This window comes from Perca fluviatilis, chromosome 5 (assembly GCF_010015445.1).
Source record: "Perca fluviatilis chromosome 5, GENO_Pfluv_1.0, whole genome shotgun sequence".
NCBI classification, from domain to species: domain Eukaryota; kingdom Metazoa; phylum Chordata; class Actinopteri; order Perciformes; family Percidae; genus Perca; species Perca fluviatilis.
In genome coordinates, this window is record NC_053116.1 from 6,665,443 (window position 1) to 6,691,992 (window position 26,550).

At 41.4% G+C, this 26,550-nt stretch overlaps 1 protein-coding gene across 1 annotated transcript in view; it reads left to right on the forward strand.

Annotated features, from left to right (window-relative positions):
- The window catches only part of xkr7 (XK, Kell blood group complex subunit-related family, member 7), a 104,726-nt gene extending 86,257 nt beyond the window's left edge, over window positions 1-18,469 (forward strand). Inside the window, exons 2-4 of the mRNA XM_039802013.1 lie at window positions 8,889-9,088; window positions 15,239-15,458; window positions 16,914-18,469. Coding sequence (XP_039657947.1) covers window positions 8,889-9,088; window positions 15,239-15,458; window positions 16,914-17,721 — 1,228 coding nt within the window. The 3' untranslated portion in view covers window positions 17,722-18,469. The remainder of the gene's footprint in view (window positions 1-8,888; window positions 9,089-15,238; window positions 15,459-16,913) is intronic.
- Window positions 18,470-26,550: the final 8,081 nt, after the last annotated feature.

Here is a 26,550-nt window from a genome sequence, read left to right on the forward strand (position 1 = left end):
GCCTAAATCCTCAGTTGAACAGGTCATGTGATTCTACAACTTTGGTATAATTGCCTATGTCAAGCATGTGACTTAGGCCGCTTAATTTTTTTGTTTTCCGAAAAACCTGAAAAAATGACTTTTAACAAAAATGATTTTGTTGCCTAAATCATCTCCTCATGGTGCTGGCCATCTCTGGTAAAATTGACTAAATCCTCAGTTGAACAGGTCATGTGATTCTACACCTTTAGTATAATTGCCTATGTCAAACATGTGACTTAGGCAGTTTTATTTTTTGTGTTTTCTGAAAAACATGAAAATATGACTTAGGCAATTATTTTAGGAAGGTGACGCAATGAAGAAGACGTGAACATCATGAATGAATCAGAACTCATGATGTTTGAAATACCTTAATTGCATTAATTCATTAAAGGGGTGATAGAATGCAAAACCGAGTTTACCTTGTCATAGTTGAATAACGACAGTTTGGTGGGTAAAATGGACATACAGAGAACCTCAAAGTCCCATTGACTTGCATTCCTATGCAAATCTTACAATTTGAAACTGCCGCTGAAAACGGGCGAATCCCAACGAAGCTAATAGTTGAAGTCAACTCGGTGGCTGTACCTTATTTGGCTCTGGTCTGTACCTGTGAGCGTAGATCTCAGACACTAGTTTAGCTGCGTGCTGGTCTGTGTACTTCCGCGGGAATTACAAAGAAAAAAGTTTGGAAGTTTTTCAAGGATATTGAAAATGAACCACGGTCGTAAAATGCGGTGTTCCAGGCTATACAGGGAAGGCTAACACTTTTCACATTTCATCGCGAGCTGCCGGTCGTGGAGCTCCGTCAGGTCAGCAGTATAGTTGGTGGTCTAGTTACCCCAGAAAAGGTGACTGTGCGCTGGGTACAGAGCACCGTGAGCTGCCACTCGTGGTCGTGGTGCAAGTAAATGCTAAATGACAAAACGTACCACTCTGACGTAGTTATTTCCAATCTATGGGCGACTGGTTGCTCCTCTACATCAGATTCTTCCTCTGATTCAGGCTCAAACATATACGATTTAACGCCTAATGTCTCCAGCTTCACTCGTTGTAAACCAACCAATCAGCGCGCAGCTAATCTAACTATCCATGAGCATAAAAGGGAGAAAACCTCTCGTTTCATTCTAGGGCTAATTCACAGGGTTGCATTAGGGCGCATAGAACGGCACCGAGGCCATTTTTAGCCCATTTTCAGACCTTAAGGGACAGTGTGAAATAGCCTATATAATAATTATTTTGCAGGTGTTTGGTCCTAAAGTGTTGGACAAATGAAAAATTTGAGGGGAAAATGGCGCAAGATGAAACATTAAAGCATTGTTATTCACCCTGAGGGGGACATGAATGTCTGTATAAAATGTCATGGCAATCCATCAAATAGTTGTTGAGTTATTTCCGTCTGGAGCAAAGGGATTGCCCCACTGAGCCACCAACGCTGCCGTCCCAAACCCTGCTAAAAGAAACAGCAGAAAGGAGAAGATCAATAAAGAGATCAGATATAAAAGAGATAAAAGAGTGAAATGCAAAAAAAAAAAACAGACACAGACAAATAGAGAGTCACAGAGGTGGAGATGGAGAGAGAGAGACCGAGAGACTAAAGGATTGAATGGAAGAGTGCCAGCAGTGCTTGGACAGCAAATTATTTGCAGAGCTACAGATTTCCAGCAGGCTGCCTCGCTGGCCTTCCTGCCTGTCTGTCTCTGTGTGTGTGTTTGTGTGTGTGTGTGTGTGTGTGTGTGTGTGTGTGTGTGTGTGTGTGTGTGAGACATATCGTATGTGTGTCTGTATTTACATGTGTAGAAATGCTGTGTGCATCTAACACACACACACATGTATCCATGCTAGTCTATATTTTGCAGGCTTAAACAGAACAGCATCATATATGCTGACGTGTGTGTGTGTGTGTATGTGTGTGTGTGTGTGTGTGTGTGTGAGTGTGTGTGAGACATATCGTAGGTGTGTCTGTATTTACATGTGTAGAAATGCCGTGTGCCGTGCACACACACGTATCCATGCTAGTCTGTATTTTGAACAGCATCATATGGGCTGACGTGCGTGCGTGCGTGCGCATACACGTCTGGGTTATTTTTACCTCTCTATTTAAAATCTGCTTGGGGATGCAGAAGCGCAGGAAGTGAGTGTCGTCTCACTTTTCCTCAAGCGAGCTCCATTTCTCCTCCACATCTCGTCCGTCCTGCTGCACTACTACGACTGTCTGCCATCCGCTTCTCTCCCATGATGCATCACTCCTTCCTCCCATACCCAATCCATCTAAGATGTGACCCCCTCGTCACAGAATATTACCTCCGTGATTTCTAGAATCCTGAAGATGTGAAAGTACCCCCTTTTTGAGTTTTAAAAAACATCATTTTCTAGCATAAAACTTTGATCATCAGTGTTGCAAATCTCCATCTTATACTAAAACACATGCAGGAATCCGCAAGTAGCGTGATCATTTGACTCAAGATTTTTAAGAACTGTAATGTATCAAGGGCCAACAGATATAGTTCTGTTTTAAGCAGCACCACTCACTATAAACTGAACACACAAATAAAATAAGGATTTCCACTTATGTACATAAACGATGCTGTATTTTGCTGTCAGCATTTATCATTGGATGCACAACGGCAAAATACAGTACACTTTGTGTTCACTTTCCCCGTCAGCACAAAACAGCGTCTGCCTTCTAACTTCGCTGAATCATAATAGAAACCTGTTTTCCAAAAAAGTTATCTTCTGTTTTTCCGTCACACTCCAGCCCTGTTCCCGGCTGACAGCGGAGTCTCTTTAATGCAGACCTCGTGCTGCACCAGCAGGTGAAAATAAAACCTCCGGCAAACAGAAGCATTTCTGATCGCTGAACAGCTCGGCACCCTCCTCCCCTCACATCAATATGTCTCTGCTACTCTCCGGCGTGCGCCAGCTGACCCGCTGCAACCTGGCGACCAATACCATCACTGACACGGAGAAACAGCTAACACAAAAGCACATTCCCAGTTGAACAGTGACAGGTGAGGGTAAACACTCTGAGGTGTCTATTTCCCGGGAGAACAGCGTGCTGAGGGGTTCACATTTGTCTCCTGGAAGATGTCATTTAGGTTTTTTTATACTGTTATACCTTTGTACTTGCTTGTGTTTAAATGAAGACTGCTGCTCTTAAATTTGGAAGCAAAACTGAGTTATTTTAGCATTATTAACTGCCTTCATTTTTGGGGTTGGGTACCGAAACCCAGTTCCACTATGGAACCGGTTCCTACGCAACCGGTAGGAATCGGACCGGATTAGAACGCAAATTTCGGTTCCTCAGTTCGGTTCCACTTAATGTGTCGACTGAAATATTTTCCCTCTGTTGCTCTGAAACGGATGTAAAAATATCACACTTTCTCTGTAGTCTACCCATAGCTAGCTTCCGTAAATGTAGGCTACTTTTAAAATGCCATATTTTCCTTCTGGGAAAGTACTTTCAAACATTGATATATTTTTAAATTTAAAGGTCCCATGACATGGTGCTCTTTGGATGCTTTTATATGGGCCTTAGTGGTCCCCTAATACTGTATCTGAAGTCTCTTTTATATAGGCCTTAGTGGTCCCCTAATTCTGTATCTGAAGTCTCTTTTATATAGACCTCAGTGGTCCCCTAATACTGTATCTGAAGTCTCTTTTATATAGGCCTTAGTGGTCCCCTAATACTGTATCTGAAGTCTCTTTTATATAGACCTTAGTGGTCCCCTAATACTGTATCTGAAGTCTCTTTCCCGAAATCCAGCCTTGGTGCAGAATTACAGCCACTAGAGCCAGTCCCACAAGGAGCTTTCCTTAGGATGTGCCATTTCTGTGTCTGTAGCTATTGAGGAGGAGAGGGGGGGGGGGGTCAAGGTGGAGGGTGGGGGTGTGGCCTTGACCAACTGCCACTTTGCCATGATGTCTCTCTCTCATGGGTGGGCTAAATTCTCTGGGCGGGCAAAGCAGAGAAAGGGGAGGTAACCTTGCTCCTTATGACCTCATAAGGAGAAGATTCCAGATTGGCCCATCTGAGCTTTCATTTTGTCAAAGGTAGAGCAGGATACCCAGGGCTCGGTTTACACCTATCACCATTGCTAGCCACTGGGGGACCATAGGCAGGCTGGGGGAACGCATATTAATGTTAAAAAAAACTCATAAAGTGACATTTTCATGCCAAGGGACCTTTAAATAATTTTCAATTAAAACAAACTCTATAAAAGAGCCTTTCTTTGATGTCATTTTTCAGTTTTTCAAGAATCGCTTTAGGAATCGGAATCGTTTTAAAAGTACCGGTTTGTCATCGGAATCATAATAATCCAAACGATACCCAACCCAATTCATTATATAGTCAGCTGCAAATATGGCTTGACCCCAAAAAAATTTCAGTGGTTTACAGTAGTATCAGATGTACTTAAAAACATACTAAAAGTTTACCAAAGTTTGACTTCAAGAAAGGCCCCATTTTCAAAATGGCGGCCGCCAGGTCCTTAAAAAGACCATTACTCCTTTGTATTCCTATTACACCATGAATACTGGTACCTTATACATGTTTTAGCCATGTAATAATCTTAATTAGCATATTTGTATGATAAATAACTGATTACAAGCACAATTATATATATTAAAGCAATTGGTTACAAGCATATTTATGCAAAAAATAAGGGCAAATACAATTACAATTTAATAATAAAATTTCCCTTAAGTAATTGCATATTTCTCATATCGTTTTGCCTAGTGTTGGTGGTTTCTGTCCATCAGCTCCCTTCTGATGAACCGCTACCACATCAGAGCCATCTCTTAAGTTTTTACAGCAAATGGGGCAAGTTTCTTGGTTTACAACAATATGACTCATGGTCAAATTTGCATTTGGAGTGTACTTTTTCCTCAAGCTAATCCAACAATGTCATCCTCTCTTAAAAGACTCACATTGTTGGCCTTTGTCATGTGTTAGAAATCTTTCTAATGTTCTTTTGACACCCCCATAAAATGACACTGATCATGTGTCTGAGAATAAGAGATTTGTGCTGTAATATACACTACCGGTCAAAGGTTTTAGAACACCCCAATCTTTTTAGTTTTTTATTGAAATTTTAGCAGTTCAAGTCCAATGAATAGCTTGAAATGGTACAAAGGTAAATGGTGAAGTGCCTGAGGTTAAAAAAAGTAAGGTTACCCAAAACTGAAAAATAATGTACATTTCAGAATTTTACAAAAAGGCCTTTTTCAGGGAACAAGAAATGGGTTACCAACGTAAAGCTGTTCTGCAGCAATGGAGGTTGATCAAGCTTTGAAAGTTGGTGCTACCAATTCCCACAGGTGTTCCAACTTGTCTGGATTACAACCCCCTCTGTTTGTATAAAAGTATTGTTGGAACACACTGTGGTACCGTACCCTTGTGAGCATTATATGAACAGCATTGTAATGCAGAAAGTAGTGTGTTGCTATAAAAATGGCAGGAAAAAGGCAATTAACAATGGAAGAGAGACAGACCATCATAACACTTAAGAATGTTGGTCTTTCCTACAGAGAAATTGTGAAGAAAGTCAAGGTGTCAGTGAGTACAGTATTCTTCACCATCAAAAGGCACTTAGAAACTGGGGGAAACTCTGACAGGAAGAGGTCTGGCAGAGCCAAAGCCACAACAGAATCAGAAGACAAGTTTCTGAGAGTCAACAGCTTGCGTGATAGGCGGCTCACAGGACAACAGCTTCAAGCACAGCTTAATAGTGGTCGTAATAAGCAAGTCTCAGTTTTAACTGTAAAGAGAAGACTTCGAGCTGCAGGTTTGATGGGTCGAGTTGCAGCAAGAAAGCTATTGCTAAAAACGTCAGAATAAGAAAAAGATTGTCAACATTGTCAATGGACTACTGAAGACTGGAAGAAGGTGCTATGGACTGATGAATCAAAATTTGAAATCTTCGGTTCATCACACAGGATTTTTTTATGCCGTCAAGTAGGCAAAAGGATGGTTCCTCAGTGTGTGACATCAACTGTCAAACATGGAGGAGGAAGCATGATGGTCTGGGGTTGTTTTGCTGGATCCAGGGTCGGTGATTTGTTCAGAGTGAAAGGCACCCTGAACCAAAACGGCTACCACAGCATTTTGCAGCGCCATGCAGTACCCCTGGTATGCGCCTAGTTGGTCAGGGGTTCATCCTAGAGCAAGATAATGACCCAAAACAGAAGTCCAAGGTATGCCAGAACTACCTTAGCAAAAAAGAACAAGATGGTAAGCTTAAAAACATGGAGTGGCCAGCACAGTCACCAGACTTAAACCCCATTGAGCTTGTTTGGGATGAACTGGACAGAAAAGTGAAAGCAAAGCAACCTACAAGTGCCACACATTTATGGGAACTTCTGCAACAGAGTTGGGAAGAACTGTCTGAAGAATATTTGATTTCCATTGTAGAAAGAATGCCATGAGTGTGTTCAGCTGTTATATCTGCCAAAGGGGGCTACTTTGATGAGTCAAAAATGTAGAATACATTTAGGTTTATTAATTGATTCCATGATTTCTCTTTTAACTTGAATTGTTAATTTTTCTATTCTTTCATTTTCAGAGTACGATAAGACATTGAACTGCATGAATTTCAATAAAAACCTGGGAAAATTGAGGTGTTCTAAAACTTTTGCCCGGTAGTGTATATTTTTTTTTTCTTTTTTTTTTTACCCACCACACGTAATATAGGAGTTCTGAAGGTTCAGGTACCATTGAGACAGGGGGTGTGGTTAGGGCTGGGCAATATATCGATATTATATCGATATCATGATATGAGACTTGATATTGTCTTAGATTTTGGATATCGTAATATGGCATAAGTGTTGTGTTTTCCTTGTTTTAAAGGCTGCATTAGAGTAAAGTGATGTCATTTTCTGAACTTACCAGACTGTTGTAGCTGTTCTATTATTTGCCTTTTCCCCACTTAGACATTATGTCAACATTACTGATGATATTTATCTAAAATCTAAGTGTGAAGATATTTTGTTAAAGCACCAATTGTCGACCCTAGAATATTGCCTCAATATCGATATCGAGGTATTTGGTCAAGAATATCATGATATCTGATTTTCTCCATATCGCCCAGCCCTTGGTGTGGTGGTGGTAAAAGTAATTTAAGTTACTTTTGGGTGGAATAACTTTTACATTGAATGTTAAGTCTATGTTTTAGCAAAGAAAGGGTAGGCTATGTGTCCAAAAACGTGTACTGAATAGGAGTTACATGACATCGGCTAAATTGTTAACATCTCTGGTTCACCCCAAAAAACATAAAACCTTACAGTAATCTCAAAAAATGTATTCCATAAGTATGTCATCATGTCAGTGCAATTTAGACAAGTCCAATGGATTCATAGACCCAGAAAACAGGGGGTTTGACACCAAGATTACTTGGCTGGGTAAAATAATGAAGGAGTTAGGATATTTTGAGGGCTTCCTGCCAATCTTGGACGCCATCTTGAAAATTACACTTTTATAGTGGTCAAACTTTGGTAAACTTTTAGTATGTTATTAAGGACACCTAATACTACAAAAAACAGCTGAGAAACCTTTTGTTAGAATTTTTTTAGGGTTAGGTGGGTTTTTTTCATATATGCAGCCGCCTAATACCCCAACACCTGTCCACAGAAGCATCATTTCCATGCTACCCATTCATTTGTCTGTGTATGTAGGCAGCCGCGCAATGCATTCTGGAGTTTCGAGAGACAGGGTGTCGAGTTGCACCCTCCTTCGTTTGCATGAAGTGGAGGTCTAGGCTACTTTAATGCAAATCAGGGGCCTCACTGCGAATCTCCGCCTCTCGAAACTCCTGAAACTCCCGAAAATCTTTTCAACTGAGTGTTGTCGATCTAAAAGGAAGACAGATTGAGCAGTTGCGTAGTTTATAGCCTAAATGTTTTCAGAAACATGTCAGGGAACTATTTTCGTAAAGTAAGAGAAAGTTTCCAAACGAGCCGCCATGTTGGTCCGGTTAGAAATCGGGAAGCAGACAAGCCCAACGATTAAAGCATTCGTCCAATCAGGTGCAGCCATCGCGGTTGTAAGATGGTGTAGCGTGTTTTCTTTGCCTGTCAGTGGTCATTGAAGAAAAAATGTATAACTGCCTGCAAGCCCATCAAACGTCCAATGCTGGGAAGCGGTGCGATTACTGCCTCCCCCCCCCCAAAAAAAACACTCCAGTGTGAACGGAAAGCATCGCTGACTGATATCCTGTTTTACACATTTGAATGTGAGTGATGACATACAGCATAGTGTGCACACTTGATGTAATTTTTTAAAGGAGAGTAAGATGTCGATTTGCCAAATGAGAAAAAACATTGTTAAACATCCTAGAACATTAAACATTAAATTGTTCTTTTCTTTTACACACTGTTTGTTGTTTTATCTGCGTATGTGAGATCACTGCTGTGGATTATCCAGAGTCATCAGGACAGCGCTGGTTTATAGACACCATGCAGGACATCATCATTCAAGAGTACGAAACAGAATCATGTTCACCTCCATTGTATTTGGGCGTTGGCCAAGCCCCACAGAGGTTACACAGTATCTGGCTGTTTATCATGTTGTCTTGAAACCTGTGATGATTGATCACTTCATTGCTTTCTGAAGATGCATGTGTGGTTGCCAATGGCTTTTCAGTTTGGTCGCCTGCTGCAGATTGCCATCATTTTGAGATATGTACTGTATAATATCATGTTGTGCCTGAAGAAGATACGATTGGTTGAAATAACGCACAGCAACAGGAAATATAAATAATAAACATTGTGGGAGCAAGAACAAATGGCAATTTTAATTAAAAATGAAGAAGAAGAAAAAGATGGATTAAACAACAAAAATCAATATTCTAAATTGCTGTGCCTCTCGTCTGCAGGTACATCCACGCCCTCTACCTGGGCGCCCAGAGCCGTTTGCATAGCAACGGGCCCCGTCGCCACTTCCACTGGCGGCTGATGTTTGAGAGCGCTGACATCACCATGCTGCGCCTCCTGGAGGCCTTCTTGAAGTCGGCCCCGCAGCTCGTCCTCCAGCTGAGCATCATGATCCACGGAAACACCGTCCTCCCTCTGCAGGGTGAGTGAGATCAACCTCCGGCTTCAACCATTTTCTAAAGTTTGACTGACAGATTGCCTTTGATTAATATTATAACATTGTACCCACCAAGTTATGTGCAAAACGTTTGGGACACAGCAATATCGCTATTATGACTCAGCAAGACTGAGCAAGAAGGGTTGTAAACAAGCCAGATCATTTACCACAGTAAACTTTTTGAGTACAATGTTTTTTTTTATTACTGATTGAAACAATGCAATGAAGACAGAACTCTATGAAAATAAGATTTAATTAGAATTATCATTTGGACTTGGACTTTATTTTATTTCATTGGCTTTTATCAATCGTTACAAAGGCTACTGCAGAGAGAGAGTAAGGTTTAAATAAGTGTGTGTGTGTGTGTGTGTGTGTGTGTGTGTGTGTGTGTGTGTGTGTGTGTGTGTGTGTGTGTGTGTGTGTGTGTGTGTGTGTGTGTGTGTTGAGGGCAGATATCAATAGGAGAATCTATGCTTTATTCATGCACCTCTTACAAGAAGCAGATTGGCCTTTGATGAATAAAACAAAACTCTCTCTTGCACACACACACACACACACACACACACACACACACTCACTCACTCACTTACTCAGACTCAGATACACACACACATTGCACACTCTCAGCATTCACACACAACAGGCGACACAGAGGCGAAGTCAGACACATGTTTGAAAAAACACAGTCGTGGGACACACATGTAACCTAAGAACACACACACACACACACGTGACCAACAAAAAAAATGACAAACAAGAAAGTGATGTACATTCCCAAATTTGCAAGTTAGTCCACACTCAAATTCTATGACGGGACACAGGACAGTGAAAGACGTGCCTGGCTCTCAGTTTCTCTGCTGGAAAGACAAGATTATGAATTTGATCGCATCTTGGTGCGCGGCCTGCGACGTGTGAGGCGTGTGTGACAGGGAAAGCCAGCACACAGTCGTAGCCCTGCTGCTATAGTTAATCGTGGTAAAGTCAACATCACCCTGAAGGTCTGAATATCTTGTGTTGTGTTTGATGCCAGAGACGAGAAAGTCATCTCTTATTCATGTCCAACGGCATCTACCTGCCGGCCTCCGTTACCTAGCCGGTCTTAATTAGTTTATCTTTTGGTCAGCATCAGCTCAGTGCGCATGGACTGGGCTAGGGAACCCAAGGGTGGCCGGTTCAAGTCCCGCACATGTGTTTGTGCATGGTGTTTGGAAGTAAAGGAGCAGACAAAATGTCCTCTCTCTCTCTCTCAAAGTTTAAAGTCCTCATAAAGATGCAAATATCAGAACACCCACACACACACACACACATACTCTTCTGTCTATTTTGGGTAACCTACCGTCTGCTAATAGGCATTCATGTTTTTAAATGTGGCCACTTATGCATACCAGACTCTGCCGCTCACATTTGTTCTGATAGAGCTTATTGATTCATCCATCAGCCAACCAATCAAACTGATCAGCTGTCAGTGCTGCCAATTAATCATTCGAGTCATCTGTTAAGTACAACTCCCCGAACATTCGCAAATGTATGGGATTTCCTGGGCTTCCCAAACGGCATCTGTCTCTTTCTACCCATAGTCCCCTTTGTTTTGGGTTCATTTCTTCTGCAGCTGCTTTGGTCTTTTTTTCTTAAGCTGCATTCCAGGAAATGCCATGTCATTGGTCTGACTTGTAAACTCCAATATCAGCCCGAGGTGGTTGTTCCTTAGGTCACGGCTGTGGTCAGCTTGGGTTCATCTCGCATTCAATTTTGTTTTTATAAAAGGACAAAATGTATCAAGTAAAGGATGTTGGTATGAAAAACATTCAGAAAACCTCTCCTGCAGCTAAAATGCACTGTAAAACATACAACCAAGAAAAAAAACACTTCTCAAAACACACTGAATTTAAAGGGATACTTCACCGATTTAGCATTAAGCTTTGTATCAGTAGAAACACACTTCCCGTCTCATGTCCCCCTGAGACGAGAGATCTCTGTATTGTGGCTCTGAAAAAAAAATCTGACGTAAAACGACAATTTTTGCATCATCGGAAGATTTTTTGCCCAGAGGCAATGGACTACAGCCAATAGTAGGAGCTACTTCCGCATGTTTTCAACCCGCCCACAGGGGGTTGGACTGTTGTCTTTCTCCGAAGAATTCCGAAGCGAAACGAGCGTCAGCCATCTTGAATCTTCTCAGCAGAAAACTTTTACGACAACCATTCAAACTACCGCACGTTACATGAGTGCTTGTAGCGTGCGCGCCATCTACGGCGGCCTGCGCACGGTGTCACGCTTGACTTTACCTGACGCTTAACTGTGGCAAATATTTTCAAATATTTGTTACCCCACCTTCATCCCCAAAGAGGGGATATTGTCCATGTGCAGTGATAGATAAATGGAGGTTGACACTGAATGAGTATTCTTGTGTTTCTTGTTATATGGATATCTTTAGTCTTTTGTAGAAGCAAACCTATGGAGGGTTGGTGCTATAGTAACACTTGGGCTTAATATATTTGGTACCCCTAAAATCCCATGTGGCCCCAGCCTGGCCCCTCCATTTGAAATGGTCTAGAACCGCCACTGAGGGAATTCCACAACTGAAGAACTCAAGTTAACATTCTCACTTTGTATCTTTTGTGTTTTGTTGCCACAACAGTTATCATTGTTGTTATTTTATTGTTGAAGACCATGAGCTGGCGTTCAAGGTGTTTCAACTACAACAAACACAAAAGTGGATTAGAATAAAAACACAGCAATCAGCATAGCAATTGAGTACAATGTGAATGTAATGAAGCACAAAGTCTTGCATTATTTTGAAGCCATTTGATACAAGTGAGACTGATAGTTGATTTAAGAGGAAAATGAAAAAAAATATGACAAGTTTTCTGATTTTATAAAAGGATTAAAAGGGTTGTACCATGCTGCAGAGGGATTGTAATTGTAATTTATTTATTTGAACAGGGACAGTGCACAAAAAAAAAGTTTTTACATACAGATACATCGTCATACATTATTTTAATCAGTTCAATGGTGGGATCAAGTCTGCTTTGTTAACAACCAATGATGCAAGTTTGTGCATGAAATTAGCTCTGTAGGAAGAGTATTCCACTGATTTAGTGCCACATTGGAGAATGATGTCCTCCCAAATGCAGTTTTGCATTGTGGAAGACTACATTCGCCCCTTGTGGCTGATCTAGTTACCTGTGTTGTTTTTTCGGAACATACTGAAGCAGACTGTCCCTTTAACAGTGACCGTATGGACCTAAAAACTGCAACTCTGAGTCATCTTCAAAGCAGATAGTTTTTTTCTAACAGCACTAATATTACTGTAGTTTTGTAAATATCTAACTCAAACAGCAGTACGTTTCTACATGAGAGGAATGTGCAAGTTGGTCACATCGATGCCATTAAAATGTTCGGAGAAGTTCTCTCTCTGCTCAAATTTTAATGCCCTCTCAGTGTGATTCATGGGTAATTTGAGACAAGACTGCATGATTAACACACATGAATGTTTAATGTGTTCAAACTACGCTCGGGGCGGCTCGCTGTGTGCCTCACAGTTACATAGTTTGACTTCAGAAGAAACTGATTCTGGTCCACATGAATGAGCTATTGGGAAAAACAATTAAAGGTGCTACATAATGGCATTTTAGTAATTCAATCATTTTGAGACATGACGCCATCTATTGTCTGCACTGGAGGATCACATAAGTAATGGTCCCATTGTGTGATTTTCACTAGCAATTGATTAATTTGTTGTGGTCCAGGAAAAATACATCTTAACAAATACCTGCCAAATTTGGTACTGGCCATTACATTTGATATAAATATTCATGATCCCCAGAAAATGATTTTTTATGTTTTTAGTGGTCCTTGTAAACAGTACTCAGTGGGACGTACAATTTAGAAATAAACTTGTCAGTCACTGTTTCTGAACTACCTTAAACATTTAACAAAAAAACAACATAAGTCAAGGGCGACTTACTTGCTTTCTTTTTAAAGCTTTCTACCAAATGTTTGTTGTGAGGTATGGTTAAAAGCTTTACACTAAAGTAAGTGAAGGTTAAGTTAAGATTATTTCTCATACTACTTTTTCCTTTCATGCTCTACCTTAAAAATACATTCGGTATTTCTATACTGCAATTAGTTATTTACCTAATCGGTGGATTGGTACATATACAGTACATCAATATATTTTTTTTTCTTTTCTGACAAAACAATCACAGACCACATACACATTCAACACAAGACCACAAACTCATAAAAAATTACAATTCAACGTACAACAGACAGGGGTGGTGAGGGGGGCATTCATTTATATGTCCAGTTTTTCCAAGTACAGCCTTATAGAGATCCAGGGTCCTTCTCCTCGGTCAAATTCATAGAGGGCTAATGTAAATGTAAATGGACTGTTTTTATATAGCGCTTTTCTAGTCTTAACGACTACTCAAAGCGCTTTAACATAGTACAGGAACTATTCACCATTCACACACATTCACACGCTGTGGCCAAGGCTGCCATGCAAGGTGCCACCTGCTCATCAGATAAACATTCACATAAACACACATTTACACTCCGATGTACAGCATCGGGGGTAACTCGGGGTTCAGTGTTTTGCCCAAGGACACTTCGGACTGCATCGAACCACCAACCTTCCGATTGGCAGGCGACCGCTCTACCACTGAGCCACAGCCCCTAATGCAGGCCCCTTCCATTGACAGCAAGTCTAGAAATTCTTTTAACCAATTGTCTGTGTAAAAGCAATTGGGTTTATGAGTTTTCCAGTTCATCATAATAGTTTGCTTTACAGACAAAAAGGCCAAAGCGATAATGCGTTGTGTGGGCTGTGACTGTATATTATCTACCTTACTGCCTAGAAGGCAGATAAGTGGGCAGAGTGGTATTTTTACATTTAGAATGGAAGACAATCTAGATATAACTTCTTTCCAAAAAAACTCTTCACTGCGGGGCACTGTCACGTGAGGTGTAACAGTGTCCCTGTCTCACTGCAACCATGCCAACATAGATGTGAGAGGTAGTTGTCCATTTTGTTAAGTCTGCTTGGGGTTACATACGCTCTGTGTAGTACTTTAATTTGAAGAATTTTCTATCTTACACATTTAGATAAAGCTGTTGTGTTTCTAGTAACCATCTCCCACTTTACATTAGTCAGAGATATGCCCAAGTCCCTCTCCCAACGATGTTTGATGGAGGGTAAGCTGTCAAAGGATGCAGTGGACAATAATGTACATAGATTTGAATATATATATTGCAGATATATTAGTACATTCTTTACTGATATATCTGCAATACGTTGGAGGGGTGGATTATAATTGAGTCTTACAATATCACTGTTGTGAGTTGAGAGCCCATCAATCGATTCCACGTTGGAGACACTTGTGCAACCAAAGTTCAAGTTGATTTGACTGTAATAGAGTCAACAGTGACCGCCCACTTTTTGAAGGGCTCTGGTTCCAGAAGTGACTTTCCCCGTTCAATGTCTCCATTGACGTTTCATTAAATGCTTATATGAAGAGTTGTGGGCCTGGAACAAAGCCAACCAGCTACAAGATGAACAGTTACTGTAAAACATTGGATGCCACCCATAAGAACATTTTGAATACCGCAAAACAGGCAAAGGTATAAGACTGCGTACAGAAACTAGACTTCAGTGGTAACAGCTCACTAGCCGTTTGCGGGTTCTGTAAAGATTTCTATGGTAACAGCGAGCTCCAGCAACCAGAGACGTTGCTGGAGTGCTGAGGATTGTGGGTGGTGTAGTACTTCTCCATACAATTGTGAATAAAACGTTTGTTTTATGTTTTTCTTAAAATAAGGTTAATTTCATACAGACTTGTGGCTTCTACAGGGGCAGAAACCTTTTGTTTCACAATCTCAGCTCAGGATGGTTTAAACATTATGGCTAATAATCAAAATCCTTATGAAGAAAATGAACGGGATGATTACTTTCAGAACCACACTGTTGAACTCTTTCTTGGTGTTTAATGTCAGTTTGTTATTGTAGACTTTATTGTAGCCACTCATCTCCCTTTCTTTCATTTTCATCACCCAAATGTTTTTCTATTTGTGCCTCTTCCTTCCACTTCCTCTTATATTTTCTCTCTGTCTCTCTCTCTTCCTCTGTCCCTCCAGGTCTCTCGGCCTCGGCCTCCCTGGTCTCTCTTGCCTGGATGATCGCCTCCTACCAGAAGGTTCTCCGGGACTCCCGCGACGACAAGCTGCCCATGTCCTACAAGGCCGTGATCACCCAGATGCTGTGGCACTTCTTCACCATCGGGGCGCGGACCGTGGCCTTTGCCCTCTTCGCCTCCGTCTTCCAGCTCTACTTCGGCATATTCATCGTCAGCCACTGGTGTGCCACATCGCCTGCTGCAAAGAGGCTGGCTCCACAATCACAAGCTTAGCATTTGAAAATTTGATTTTTTAATAATAGTTTTCAGCCCGTTCTTTTTCCCAAGTTGTCAAATACTGCCGCTTGGTCAGTGGTTCTCAGCGTCAGATACGGACGCAACAATCCCCCTTCAGCGTCTGTGTGGAACGCACCGGGCAGAGCAGCAGCACTGTAAGATGAAGTAGTTTTAAGAGAGACAACTGTAGAGAGTAGTATGAAAATCCACGTAAGGTGGCAGGTTGGGGGGGGATGGAGGGTCAAACAACACAAGGACTTTCACCCAGGAGACCGGGGTTCGTGTCCCGTTCTCCTCCCGCGTGTCACTGAAACGTTCATTTTGTAACCCCACCCACCATCTATTCCTAAACCTAAATTTCCCATTCTTGTGCCACATGTCAGTTAAACATTTATTTTCTAACCCCACCTACGATCTTTTCCTAACCCTAACTAACCCTGCATGTTGAAAAATGACGGAAAAGCGTTCCTGACCCAGATCGTCAAAAAATGGCAGATGCCAAGAGTCCCGACCAAACGCATCTAAAGGACTAGAGTAGACGCTAAAGGAGACTTCATCAGCAACAAACTTTTTAGCTGTATTAAATCACACCATGTGGTTAAAAAAAAACAGCTTTCTCTGCACTTTGCTGGTTCTTTCCACCAAGGCGGGACACTTTTAATTCTGATTATTTATAGATTGATGACATTGGTGCAAAAAGGACGTGGTCTCAGAGATTCAATATCGATGTCTTAACTTGTCATGATTTGACTTTGGGTCATTTTTGCATCCATTTGTCGTTTTTTAAAATGTTTTAAGTGAAATATCCCTTTATAGCCAGATCTTTGATTTAAAGCTATAGTGCGTAGTCTCTCTCTCCCCCATGAGGAATTCTAAGTAATGACGACAAAACTGTCGGCGCCTCCACGTGATACAAGCTATCCGTGATTGCACACACACTCACACAAAAGTTGCAAACAAACTCCCTCACACTGTCTGACTTTGGCAACATATTGGTACTAGAACTTGATCAGGAAAATGCATGTTTTGTGTGCATTAATTTGCCTGATGAATAAATATTGGACACTGCAACGATTTTATTTAGGCCACAGAGCAATATTCCAAAAAAGTGTAATACATGAGTAGTATGGATATTGTTTTTATTTTTTTTTATTACATTGTGTGATTATTATGCCAGGGTAAATGTACAGGGGTGCAAATAGAATACATTGATATCTGTACCAGACGGGGTATTAATAGAACACATTGCTGTGTGCACCGGGGTACAAATAGCATTCATGGAAATATTGTCCAGGTTGAAAAAAAAGTTACCTCATGAGTCACCACATTCTTCTTAGTACCAGTCATCATAAAATTCACAGGAGGCATAGTATTGTTACTAACTTTTTATTGTCTTTCAGGTGTGTCATGACATTCTGGATCATCCAAGGTGAGACCGACTTCTGCATGTCCAAGTGGGAGGAGATCATCTACAACATGGTGGTGGGCATCATCTACATCTTCTGCTGGTTCAATGTCAAGGAGGGCCCCAGCCGTTTCCGCATGACCGTCTACTACTCCGTGACACTGGCCGAGAACGTGGCGCTGACCGCCGCCTGGTACACCTACCGCGGCCCGCCCACCTCCGACTCCTACGCCGTAGTGGTGGTGTGCCTGGTGGCCTGCAGCTTTGCCCTGGGAACCTTCTTCATGCTGGTGTACTACTGCTGGCTGCACCCTGACGGGCCGGTTCTGGGCTCACAGTGGGGAGGCTGTGTGGATGAGGGTGTGGTGGGTGCGGGAGGGGTAGTGGGAGTGATTGACGCTTGCCTCACTCCATCCCAAGGGTCCCAAACGGACATGGTCATTACCAGCCCTCCGAGGACTCTCCCCAGGACTAAAGACACGGGGGAGCCGGTTCCCGGGGAGCGAGACAAGGACAGAGACAGGGACAGTTGCCTGCCCGTGTTCCAGGTTCGTCCCTCTCCTTCATCCTCACCTGCATTCCTTCACAGGACCTCATCGTCATCCCGCGCACAGGAGGGCCCAGTGATCCGGATCGACCTGCCGAGGAAGCGATACCCAGCCTGGGATGCGCACTTTATCGATCGCCGCCTCCGCAAGACCATTCTGCTTCTGGAGACCACGTCAGCCGTCAGCCCCAGGATTCAGTACAGGAGTAGCATGATGGGCAGCAAAGAGGTATTAGAATATGAAACAACTGTCTAAGCCAAAAAGGGATTTTAAATTTAAAGGTGCAGTCTGGAACCAAGGCTCAGCCTGAGATCAGTTCTCATCCCAGGACTACCTACGCCAGGAGAAACATGGAAAGGAGACACCGAGTGTCAGCCAACTCTAAAAAAAAACGAGGTTGTCAAAACTTGATTGTAAAATGTGAAGCGCAATCTGGGACCAAAGCTCTCCCCTTAGGGCGCAGTCCAGGAGTACGTAGCATGAATGAGCCGTGGGAAGTTAATGGAGTAACACTGAACTGGGATAATCTTCGTCTTTTCTAAAATGCTTGGAGCTGAGAAATGTAATTTCTCATCCTGGGACCAAGGAGTGTTAGATTTAGTTTCATCCTGCATGGTCAGAACAGGAAGTAAAAGGATTTGAGAGCGAGGAAGTCGCGGAGTTTGAGATAATTGAGAAACAGTCTGCTGCATGAACTTGAGACTTGGACCCCGGAGACTCAACAAAGACTTAACAGGGAACTTTTAAAGACTGGAGTTTGCACGGGACATGCAATCTTTTGGTTTGGTAGCAAATTAGACACTGCAGAGAATGGAGACTATCTAATAAATATTGCATAAGGGATTTTCTTTTGAGGGCAAAAAATAACTTGATGCCTCAGTTAAAACTGAGTTAAATTTGGCTGAAAAATGATGTTTTTGTTGGTTTTTAAATCTAGATTACATACAGGGGCGATTCTAGGATCAGACCTTTAGGGGGACTCAGCCCCTAATGAGAATGTGACACGGATACAGTGCCTTGCAAAAGTGTTAACCCCCCCACCTACCAACCACCTAGCCTGGGAAAACCCTGAAAAACTTCCGGCAAATTTGAGATTTGCTCTGAAAGTCAGTCTGACCAAGAGCCCATTCAAGTCCATTTCCAATTTTTCCAAATCAACGTACCAATAACAATCATTGACGCGGGCTTTACACAATGACGATAGCGCAGCGACAGCAAGCAGCTTTTTGTTTACATTCAACAAGACGGCCACCGAAGCGCAGAAACATGTCGATGCCGCTGTCGCTGCTACTTCACCCGGATCGTTGGTCTGATTGGTTTTAGGTCTAACCAATTGCGCCCAGAGGCATTTGAGCGGCGTCCGTTGGTGACGCCCCTTTGGAAATGGGCTGTCAATGAAGCTTGCCCATACCCACTCTCAGTTACAACTGAGAAGGGTCTGGTGTCAACCAGGCTAAGAACCACCTCCAATTGGCCAAAACTACGTTTCTGTTAACCATTTCCTTAACTGGGTTACAGGTGGATAGCATTGGCTACAGTGACACAGGATATTAAACCTGTTTCAAGCTCTTTGAACCTGTACTTGTTTGTCCTCTGTCACTTACAGACAAGTTTGAAAACTATCTAGAAGCACAAACATGAGCCCCCCTAAAAAGGGTCTAAAATCGCCCATGGTTAAGTATAAAAAGGTTAATATGATGTTTCAACAGCACTGAAATTAATATATTTCAGTGAAGGACAATGAAAAAATGTCTGTTTATAAGGTAGATAACTCACTTTTAACCACATTTAACCCAGTTTTAATCAAGACATCTAGATTTTATTTTTACCTCCAAATCATCAATTTGATGCTAATTAAGTATTTTTCATAATGTAAGAAATGCAATGATGCAGCGTACACATACAGTAAATATGAGGTAATTTGTTTTAGCAATGAGACAGTGATGATAACAGTGGAAAAGGTACTTATAATGCTTCCAGAAGATTGCATGTCCCTCACAAGCTTTGGTAGCTGTAAGCATTCTGTCCGTGGCGTCTAAAGAGAAATATAATCTCATACATTGGGCTCCAGTCAGTCATGACAACACAAGGACGCGCCAAATGTAGACTCACAACTCCAGATGGTTTCTGAAATGTAAGCCTGACATACAAGTGACAGCAGTCACCCATCCATATGTGATACAAAAACAGCCATAGCAAAAGTCCCACTGTTTACATTCCACCTGAGAACGGACTTGTTTGGAAAAATCAATCAGGACTGGATGTAAGGGTGTAAGGGGGACGACTTCTGCAATGGCTACCACCATATTGCATCTGTAAGTCACCACAAACAGGCCTGTGATGTACAGCCGAATAAATGCAGATGTCCGATATAAGCTATTATAATAAGCTGTAGTTAATTGATGAATGACTTTTGGATGAAGAAGCTTCATTTACTCATATGAGTCTAAATGTCATCCATCTGTCTTGGAATACATAAAATAATAGGGGTTCACTATGCTGTGAAAACATTTTGCAGTGTTTTTTGAGGGTTTGTGGAGAGAACAGTAGCTAAAGAGAAATCTCTCTTCATCCTGTCAACAGACCTTAAAGAAAGTTTGTTGGAATGTGAAAACACTATAATGCATCCAGGAGAGTAATAAGAAAAAAAAAAAAAAAATATAGAAAAAAAAAAAAAAAACAAAACCAAAAAATGCAAAGTATCAGGTTTTTTGTAAAAAAAAAAAAAAAAAAAAAAAAAAAAAAAAAAAAAAAAGAAAAAAAAAAAAATTTTTTGAGGCAGTTTCAGGCGGCGACTTGCAGCAAAAGCTGCTGTTTCTTGACACAGATAGGAGGTTGACAGGGGTTTGGACTTTTCAAAAGGTGGCGTTGTTTACAAACCATGTACAGGCCTTTGATTCAAATTAGATATTGGCAGATTCAGGTTTAGACTGAGTGCCATCATCAGAAAAAACTGACAGAAAAAAATGAAATGGTCTTTGCTTCTTGAAAGCTGCTGTTGTGAGGACGTTAAGCAAGGACCTACGACTTGAACAAATTCTGCAGAGCTGAACTAACTTCAGAGGTCCAAGTTTAAACGCAGCAGCTCCCAGGTGTGAATGTGTAACTATCAATTAGAGAGCAGCTGGATGGATGCTGAGAAAGTCGCGCATGGTACCTGAAGAACAGTACCTGAAGAACAGTTTAAAAAAAAAAAAAACACTAGCATCAAAGCTAACTTCTGTCCTCTCTCATATGTCAGTCTATCTTTGAAGTTCTTCTAAAATACATTTACTTTCGTTAAGAGCCTTTAGGGTTAGTCCGTGCATTTAAGGTGACTTGTGATTTGTTATGAAGTGGGAGTTCTTTAAGTCCATCCCAGAAACATTTAAACCAATGTTGTGATTGTTTTAGATAAAGGCAGCAGACAGTATAAGAATTTTAAGCAATGCACTTAAATGCATTTCTCTTGAACACATTTCATTCCCTATGTGACCCTGATTCATCTCAAAAAAGCATGTTCATCAAAACCCATTTGAAGATGCATTTGAGATACTGTGAAGTGATAAAGACTCCCAGGTTACGATACTGTTTGTTTTTACTTAATCTTAGTACCTGTAATACCAAGAATTTTACATTACAACCCAATTGGCATTTAGAAGATGCCAATGTTCAGGGGGTCACCAATTCATGGTTGACTGACACGAGCACAAAAACCAAAATATTATTGAAGAGTAAAACTCATATTAAACTGCTATGAACTTGTTTCAAAGCTATTTAGATTCTAGTTTTTACCAAGCAAGACAAGCAGCAGCTTTGGGTGACTAAAAATGACATCTCAACTTTCATTTTGGCACCTCCCTTGCCCTTTTTTAAGCGGGTGCAGTTGTATTAACATCAACATTTTACGTCAAAATGTTAATAGTGTAAAAAAGAATATCTACTTAACAAGTTTTTCATCCAGAGAAAGCTGTTCAACATGTATGAACCTGTTCACCATCCCCACTCACGCACATTCAGAAGAAAACATTTACTGTAGATTGGAGCAATGTACTGTTGACTTTTTTGGGTAGAAAAATTCAAACAGTTCTCTCCTGCTGCCACCTGGGGCCAACAAAAATGTGTTTGTTGTTGCATTATCCTGTGCGGGTGCAATTATCTCCTCTATGCTGATGATGCATGCGTATATTCTGAAGTGTTGAATGGACTTCTGGGAAGCATTTCCAACCTTGTGTTCTTTACGTCGATGGGTAGAGCAAGTCACTAAGAGTGCTTATATATTGGCTTTTTAACAATGTGTCCACATAGATAAGTGGCTGAGATGCAAGCAGCATTGTTCATATACCTGCCCACATACTTTGTGTCTACCTGGAGGAATAAAAAGTGTATCCACTAGGGGGCAGATCAGGGCATAATCAACCCTGGCTGACACCAGAATATTGTCTTTGAAAATGTCTAATTTATATAAAGTAAAAATAGAAAATGGCAACAATCGAGGAAGCTACTCCGACATTGTTGCTATCATTTGTTCAGAGGGTGTCAGACAACACCCTGTTAATGTTTCTAGTTGCGTCTTGCAGATGAGTTGCATTCTTTTCTGATGGCATGAACAATTAACACTCTGTAGGATCACTGGGTCATGCTGTCCTCATTCACTGTTTGTACTAGGGACGATCCTTTTTTTCTAACCTTAACTAACTTACTCATCATAAAACATCACAGTCACTTACCGGTTAAATAGAATGGTCATATTTCGTAAGATGTAGTACGAAACGTTGCACATACGTTTTCGTAGCATATCATACGAAACGATGTATGAGAATTCGTTGACTGGGTACCCAGCGTGGCTATCATGCACATGCATATTCATTGTTAAAATCAAGTACATAAGCACTCTGACCTTCATAGGGTTTGTGGTTCATTCCCAATGAAGACACTAATAACAAAAGTGTCCATATAAGCGCTCTTTGGACGTATGTGTGTCTCCTCTGCAGGGAAACTCTTGTGTCAATTTACTCTGGTAGGTCGAAATGGAAAGATCAAAAATCAGGAATACAAATTGAAAAAAAGGAATATTGGTAATAACTTGGTAATAACAGTTGTATTAGCCTGACGGTGTTGTGTCCTACCTGAACTTCTGGATGTCGGTACAGTGGTGTCAGTCACTGCGATGCTAATGGTGCTGAAAACAACAACTCTAAGTCAACAATGGTTATGTCATGTTGAACATGATATGTACAGATAATGCATATGTCAAGCACCCAATTGTGGGCCAAGGGCGAAGCTTTTTCGGGCAATGAATCAGTCCTTTGTCGTTGAGGTAAAATAACAGTTTAAAGTGGTGCGCTGGTTATATATCGACATGAACAAAAACGTGAAAAAGTAACTGAGTTTAAAAACTCAAATCATCTTTTATTAATTAATGCAAGTATTTATGTTTATTTATTTTTGTATTTGTTTTATATCTATTTATCTATTGTTTACTCACTCGGTGGCCATGTCTTTGGTATGACTCTTATATTAAGATGTAAAAACTGAAAATAGATTTTTTTTTAATCATTCTATATATCTGTATATACCAGAGTGGCGCTATACTAGGACGTGTATGTATGAGTATGTGTGCTTTGGTTTGTATGTGTATATTGTATGTACAGTATGTATGTAAGGGTTAACTTTTGATAATGCTGCTTAAACATCCTCCGAGTGAACGAGCAGAAAAATAAAAACAGTGGTGAAAATATCTATGACGCTGTTTAAAAAAGAGCTCAACAAGCTGTGCTGATAACTGTAGATGGAACCAATACTGTAGTAAACATGGCTGAACAGCCGGCCAAATACACTGCTGTGTCTGGGTTTTCTATTACGCCGTTAGAGCTAGAAAGTAACTATTTACTAACATATCGTCCCTGTCGGGCAGAAATCTAGTATCTCCATATTTCGTAATTTTAACTTTTTTTAATTGGTCAACCTTTATGTCTGTCTGTGGCTTTTACAAATATTTAACATTTCATCTTACTTCAGCCATATTTGCATGGGACTAGTGTTACCACAGGGCCCTATGTGATTTAGAAGTGACCCCCCAATGTCTTTGTTCCGTGCAGCACATTCGCAGGGAATAAGCAAGTCTGTATTTTACTCAAATTTACGGACATTATCCCCCAGATAAGTTGGCAAGGCTTATTTATAATTGCCAAGGCAGCCAATACGACCCTGAATTACAAAAGCCCTATTCACACAGGATTAGTATCATCTGGGGACCTCGTGTGATTTTAAAATTCCCGCGCCCCACACATCTGAGTTTCGTGTGGCGCATTCACATGGGATAAGCCAAGCCTGCTTTTTACTTGAATTTACTGATTTATGTGTACTCCGAGAGTTGGGTACCTGGAGGCGCGAGGAGGACTGCTAGAGGCGAGGCCGCCGCAACGCACTTGGGTTGGGGTTCTGTATCTTCTTAGGCCAGGCCCGGTAGAGGTTATCAGAGGCGCCTACCCTATCCCCGCCACGGCGGCTCCCACACAGCATCACTGTCAGCCCTCGGATGAAGCCACAGGGAGTGCGAAGACATGGGGACGGAGGTTTTCCGAGGGGTCTCCTGTCAGACAGCGGTCCAGGCTAAGTTCGTCATGAAAGGTGGTGTCCGCAGCCCCTCACGATCCCATATCCGTCTTCACCAGAATGATGAAAAGGCGCACAGGATACAAAAACCTTAAAAACGGATATACGACCCTGCCAAATCACAGACGTTGATTCACACGGGACTTATATTATCACACAACCTCAGTGTTTGGTGAAATATGGTGGGTAATTTGCTGTGGAATCTTTACTTGACAAATTGCAGACATGCCAGATTCGCACGGGATTTAGTTCACAGATGACCTCCGTAATTATTGCAAATTACTACAGTTCCCCAGGTCACTAGTCCTGTGTGAATAGGGCTATGCCTAAGGTTAATAGCTCAATATAATGTTTTCAAATTAGCCTTTGGTCGTAACAATTAGTCAAGAATCGTCAGTTTGTGTTGAATGACTCTAAATACTACAGTACCCACAGGCCTCAACAGCCCTGTGTTACAATCACACAAATTCAGCAACACTGCACCACAGCTGCTAAATTTAGTTTTTTATTTGACTTTTGAATTTATCCAACAACTTAAACAAAACCTCTAACAAAAGGCTACATTTACATTGCTACGTTTTCGTTTTTAAGCAGAGTTTTGAGCCAAAAGCGATCTTCGTGCACACAAGGGTTTTTAGTAGAAGAACTAATCTCCGTTGAAACTAACACGCCCAAACCGCACATCTCATCTCAATCATTCTCGTATACTGGGCATTCACAGGAGGCTGGTAGTTGCCATGGTAATGGTAGTAGCTTAGTCTCAGAGAAAGAGACGTCATGCCCGATAAGACCCAATCAGGCGGCGAAACATTGGCGTCAGTGTCGGTGTTGCCAAAGGTCTCCGTTTGCAGCCGTTGGGACTGCAACACAACCCCGCTGATTCCAAACCAAAACGGGTCAGAAGTGTTTTCAAATGTCTCCGGTTTAGGGGCTCAGAAACGCCAGAGCAGGGGGAATGTGAGGTTTAAACGTAGCAAAAGATAATCGTTTTCAAAGCAAAAGGTAGCTGTAACAGCCAATTAGTGCCCTTGGTATAAATAGGAACCAATCTTTGAAAATTCCTTGTGTGCAGCACGGAAGCACATACAGTTTTTGACCACACGCACACCAACACCACTTAAATCAGGAGAGACTGCCTTGCAATTATGAACGTGTTTATTGTACAAGGCAGAATATGAAAATGAAATGTGCAAAGTCTCTGGAGATTAGACTCCATCGAATCCATATGTTATAAAAGGGGTAGTGAACCCAAACACATCCCCCGATGGAGTCCAGACACTGGTGGTGGCGGTGATGAAGGCGCCCAGGAACCAATCAAGATTGCCATTCAGCTGACGATCCACTGAGTACGTGGGTGAGACGACCGGTGGATGAAGGGGAGGAGGTGGGACGCACTCTATTCCTGAAACGACAACTGACAAGAAGATTTAAAACAGGATGTCATGCTGTGATTGGCTTGTGATACATGGCTGAATCTGATTGGTTTAACTAACAATGACACCGCTGAATCCGATTGTCTGCTGACAAGCGAATGCCACGGAACAGCTGATCAATTAGGAGTGATGAAAGAAGAAATTTGAAGTCTTCTTGTAAGAACTTACGATGAGCTACATAACACTACATAGGCATACATACAAGCACTGATTTGTCTGGAAACCCAATTAAGATCTCATAATAAATGGAACCAAAGGTTTTAACTGCAAATACGACTCAGACTTTCATTGATCAAAAAGGTAAAAAGGGGGTCAATTACTCTACCCGTGGAACAGCACCTCAGGGGCTTAAAGCTTGGGCTTAGCTTCTACAGTAGCAATGCAAATGTAGCCTTAATTCTGCCATTAGCTCCACTGGGACAGAATCTCAACCATCTGATTGGCTGATTCTTACCGACCACGGTTGCTCTGGAGCTCCACCAACCTCTCCTCTACCTGTTTTTCTCGTTTCCTCTCAGCTCTCCTCTGTCTTCCCTCTTGAGGCGACAGCGCAAACTCTCTCCCTAAAACCAACTTCCTTTGATCTCTCCCTTGCATCGGCATCCCTCCATCTTGAGGATTTGGTTTTTGTTTGGTCGGCGTCTCGGGAGATCCAGCGACCAAACATTTTTTTTTTTTTTTTTTTTTTTTTTTTTTTTTTTTTTTTTTTTTTTTTTTTTGCTTTCAGTTTTCCGTCTCCTCTTTCTCCCCCTTTGTTTTTTTTTTTTTTTTTTTTTTTTTTTTTTTTTTTTTTTTTTACTTCGCAGAAGTCAGATGCCGGATGGATAAAGCTGATAGTTATCCCTTTTTCTCCCTTTTCTTTTCTTTTTACATTTTTTTCTTATTTTCCTCATCCTTTTTCTTAATCTTTTCTCCTGTCTTCCTGCCTTTATTTTTTCCCTTTTTTTCCCTTCCTTCCTTCCTTTTTACCCTACTTCCTCTTCTTCCTTTCCTTCCTTTCACACCTGTCTGCCTCGTCCCCTCATCTTTGACCTTAATCTCCTCTTCTACCCTC